This window comes from Hordeum vulgare, chromosome 7H (genome assembly GCF_904849725.1).
Source record: "Hordeum vulgare subsp. vulgare chromosome 7H, MorexV3_pseudomolecules_assembly, whole genome shotgun sequence".
Classification (NCBI taxonomy): domain Eukaryota; kingdom Viridiplantae; phylum Streptophyta; class Magnoliopsida; order Poales; family Poaceae; genus Hordeum; species Hordeum vulgare.
Window position 1 is genome coordinate 90,727,548 of NC_058524.1, and position 3,222 is coordinate 90,730,769.

The 3,222-nt window shown below is 45.9% G+C and overlaps 1 protein-coding gene across 2 annotated transcripts; it reads left to right on the forward strand.

Annotated features, from left to right (window-relative positions):
- The first annotated feature begins 219 nt into the window (after positions 1-219).
- LOC123409643 lies at positions 220-1,953 on the forward strand. Of its 2 annotated transcripts, XM_045102500.1 has the most exons (5): positions 220-586; positions 1,008-1,089; positions 1,250-1,328; positions 1,438-1,502; positions 1,639-1,953. In XM_045102500.1, exons 1-5 carry the CDS (start codon positions 576-578, stop codon positions 1,705-1,707), a joined length of 306 nt encoding a protein of 101 aa, XP_044958435.1. In that variant the 5' UTR covers positions 220-575; the 3' UTR covers positions 1,708-1,953. The 2 variants fall into 2 exon arrangements, with proteins under 2 accessions (XP_044958435.1, XP_044958434.1); XM_045102499.1 differs by having other exon boundaries at positions 227-1,089.
- The last annotated feature ends 1,269 nt before the right edge of the window (positions 1,954-3,222 follow it).

Here is a 3,222-nt window from a genome sequence, read left to right on the forward strand (position 1 = left end):
ATTACAAGGGCCAAATTCTATTAAATTTATAGCCCGTTGTTGCAACGCACGGGCATTTGTACTAGTAATAATAAAGCGCAGAGCGCTTCTGTCGCCCGTCGTGGCGTTTTTGCAGAAAGGTCCCTATGGTTTCTTGTAATAGAACCCGCAGTCCTTAAATGTTTCGTTTTTACGTAAGCGCCCCCCTGGCTTATCCATTCCCGTCCTCAACCACAGGGCTAACGGGCGAGGAGGCGATGGAGCTCGGGGCGGGGCCTTTTCACCGGCGACGCGAGGCCGAGGTGGCAGTGTGCGGACGCGAGGAGGCGGGGTCAAGGAGGGATGGCGCGCGGGCGCAGGAGGATGAGGAGGCGGGGTCTAGGAGGGCGGCGTGCCGGCGCAGGAGGATGTCGGTCGCCGGCTTCCGGTGGGGCGGCGAGGGAGCTCCGGCCGAGCCTTGACGCTGGCGACGCGAGGCCGAGAGGGTGGCGTGCGGGCGTGACGAGACGGGATCGAGGAGGCCCAGGAAGACACCGTAGGTGGATGGGGGCTTGGCAAGGGCGCTGGCGGTCGTGACAGTGCGGGCGGCGGCCAACATGCTCGCTTGGTAGGGGCGGGCGGCGGATCGAGCGGGTCCTCGCTGGAAGATTAGATTTTTTTCCGCCTTGTTTTTATTCACGCTCTCTTCTTCTCAGATCTCAAATGCCCCCTGTTCCTGGTCCGTTTCTTCTCGCCGATTTCCTCTGGCTCACTTTCCTCCCTCATCTGTTGATTCCATTATGCAGATGGCGGCTAGGAGATCAGCGAGCGTGCTCCCTTTCCGGATCAATCTCGTTTAGAATTTTAAACTGCTTATTAAGCTGCTTATGTAAAGTTTTAGAATTTGTTCACATAGGCAGCGTGATTGGGGGCATATTTGTTGCTTCCCAAGGTAGTTAGTTTACCACACATGCATGTTAGTACTAAACTGCAGAAAACTATTAAGTCATCCAATTCATGTGGTGTTCATCACGATCTGTATTGTGCAGGCTGCATATGAATGGAGCATCCTTGTGCTCATGTCATCTTGCTTGTACACACCCTTCACATAAGATGGATACAGAGACTATGGTACCTTGGGTTTGCATTAAATTGGAGAATCTTTTTGCTAAGACCATGTTCTTTTTGACATGTGCATCTCAATCTTAGCCTGAAATTAATGTCAATTATGCCAACTGAAAGGTGATAGGCTTCCAATCTATTGAATCACAGTGGGTATATTTATCTGCAGACAATGGCAAAGCTCCGTCAGCGTTATGATGATCTGAAAGAGCGGTATGCAGTTTCCGATGTTACTGTTTCACTACAGAGTAAGCAGACAAGATCCAATATCATTTCTTCACTTTTAGCATAGATGGATGGATGTATTTCAGTCGGGGGAAACCCTATTGACATTCTCTTGAACTGAACACCTTTCAGATGTGGCTTCTCAGCTAGGCTACAGCAGCATCGACTCTTTGAGCCTGGAGGACACGGTCGTTGAGGTATTGCAATATAAGCATACCAGACAGAAGTGTGCCTACACTATTGGACACAAATTTAGGACTTTTTGTGTGTGAATAACTTATCATTAATATAGCTAATGGTGACGTTGGACACATTTCGATTTTCTTTTTTCAGATTGTGAGTCGGATTGAGAAGCTGATGCAAGCAAAGACAATGATGGAAGCTGCTGGGAAGCCTGAATGATTCGAGCACCGACTGAGGTCCGAGGAATCAAGTTCGTAGCTTGATTTCAATATTTTTTGCAACATTCCATATACATAGTGTGTACGTATGAAGGCTTTGAGGGCATGCGCCATGTCGTGTAAATGAGTCTTTCACGACATTATAGTAACACGCTTCCTCGCTGCAAGTTATTCATGCGGCCAGTTGTAAAATGTACATGGCTCAATGGCCGAACATTAATCAGGAGATGTTTTTTCCAGTGAGTAAGAAAGAAGAAGGGGAGCGCCATTTCACTCTTAATGGAAATATTATAGTATGCCGATCCCTTATTTGCCTGATTTTTTATGTTTAATGATCTCAAGAGGGCTACTGAGGCATGGAGTTACCATCTGGATCGTTGTTCCCCTCGAGTCAGCGGCAAATGATATGTTGTGGGGCATGGGGGAAAAACTATTTCAGGCCCTGATTCCTTTTCTCATTTTCTTCTTTCTCTTCATATTTCATCATTCATATTCTCTCTTCTCGGACTGGAATTTGAGTTCATGGTAAAATTCCCACGACATTTCTCATGTTAATATTGTTATTAACAGGAGCTCTCCCCTTTCAAAATTTGTAGACCTACACAATAGCAAGTTATATATCATTGTGTTTTGCCATCTAATTCTAGCTAATTTTAAATACACATTAATTATATCTCCCGTTGCAACGTACGGGCATTTTTACTAGTAATAATAATAATAATAAAGCACGGAGTGCTTCTTCCGTCCGTCATGTATTTTTACAGAAAACCCCCTGCGTTTACTGATAATCAACCCGCAGTCCCTATGTAATGAATCTGGAAAAAAATGAGGGTCGGGGTTGGGGTCGGGTCGCGGCTAATTAATCCGGTCGCCGATGTAGCTAGATGTCCACCCAGGAGCCAGCTGTAGGGAGAGCCCTCGCCCGCTCCCGCTGCGCCTGCTGACACGTACGTACGTACGTCTACGCGTCTGTACCTCGCCCCATACACACGCCACCGCCTGCTCCTCCGTTTCCCATCCTCCCTCTCTCTCTCTCAAAGAACGGACGATGACAAGACCGCCATGGCTGGTGTGCAGCTATGCTCTTAAAGTCTGCCGGCGCCATGACCGAGTTAAGCCAAGCAAGAGGAAGAAGAAGATGTCTCCGTTATCCGTATGACTAGCTGCATCAGCTAGCAATCGTTCGGCAGCTAGCTAACTGGTACGGGGGGTGAAGTAATTAACAGATCGAGGGCAACGTATAGCAAACTAAGAGATTAACTTCATGCATGCATCAAGCGAAAGGGCTGGTCTCACGTGCAGAGGCTGTTTTTTTTAGTTTCCTTTTTAATTTTTATTTTCAGTTCCATTTTATTTTTCTACTTTAAATAATTTAGAACTTCAACTAACTTTTCTCAATTTGAAGAAACTAGGAATTTCGAAATAAAATATTCAAAAAAACATAATTGTTTTAAGAATTCAAAAATTACTCAGGAGTTTTGAAAAATGTTTGCATATACAAAAAAATGTTTAGATT

What these genes read in the sequence shown, in the direction of transcription:
- LOC123409643 (XM_045102499.1), top strand. Translation starts at nt 976, where the DNA reads ATGTGGTGTTCATCACGATCTGTATTGTGCAGGCTGCATATGAATGGA. An exon ending in TGTTACTGTTTCACTACAGA is followed by an intron (nt 1,329 to 1,437) that starts GTAAGCAGACAA and finishes AACACCTTTCAG; the next exon opens with ATGTGGCTTCTCAGCTAGGC. An exon ending in TGGAGGACACGGTCGTTGAG is followed by an intron (nt 1,503 to 1,638) that starts GTATTGCAATAT and finishes TTCTTTTTTCAG; the next exon opens with ATTGTGAGTCGGATTGAGAA.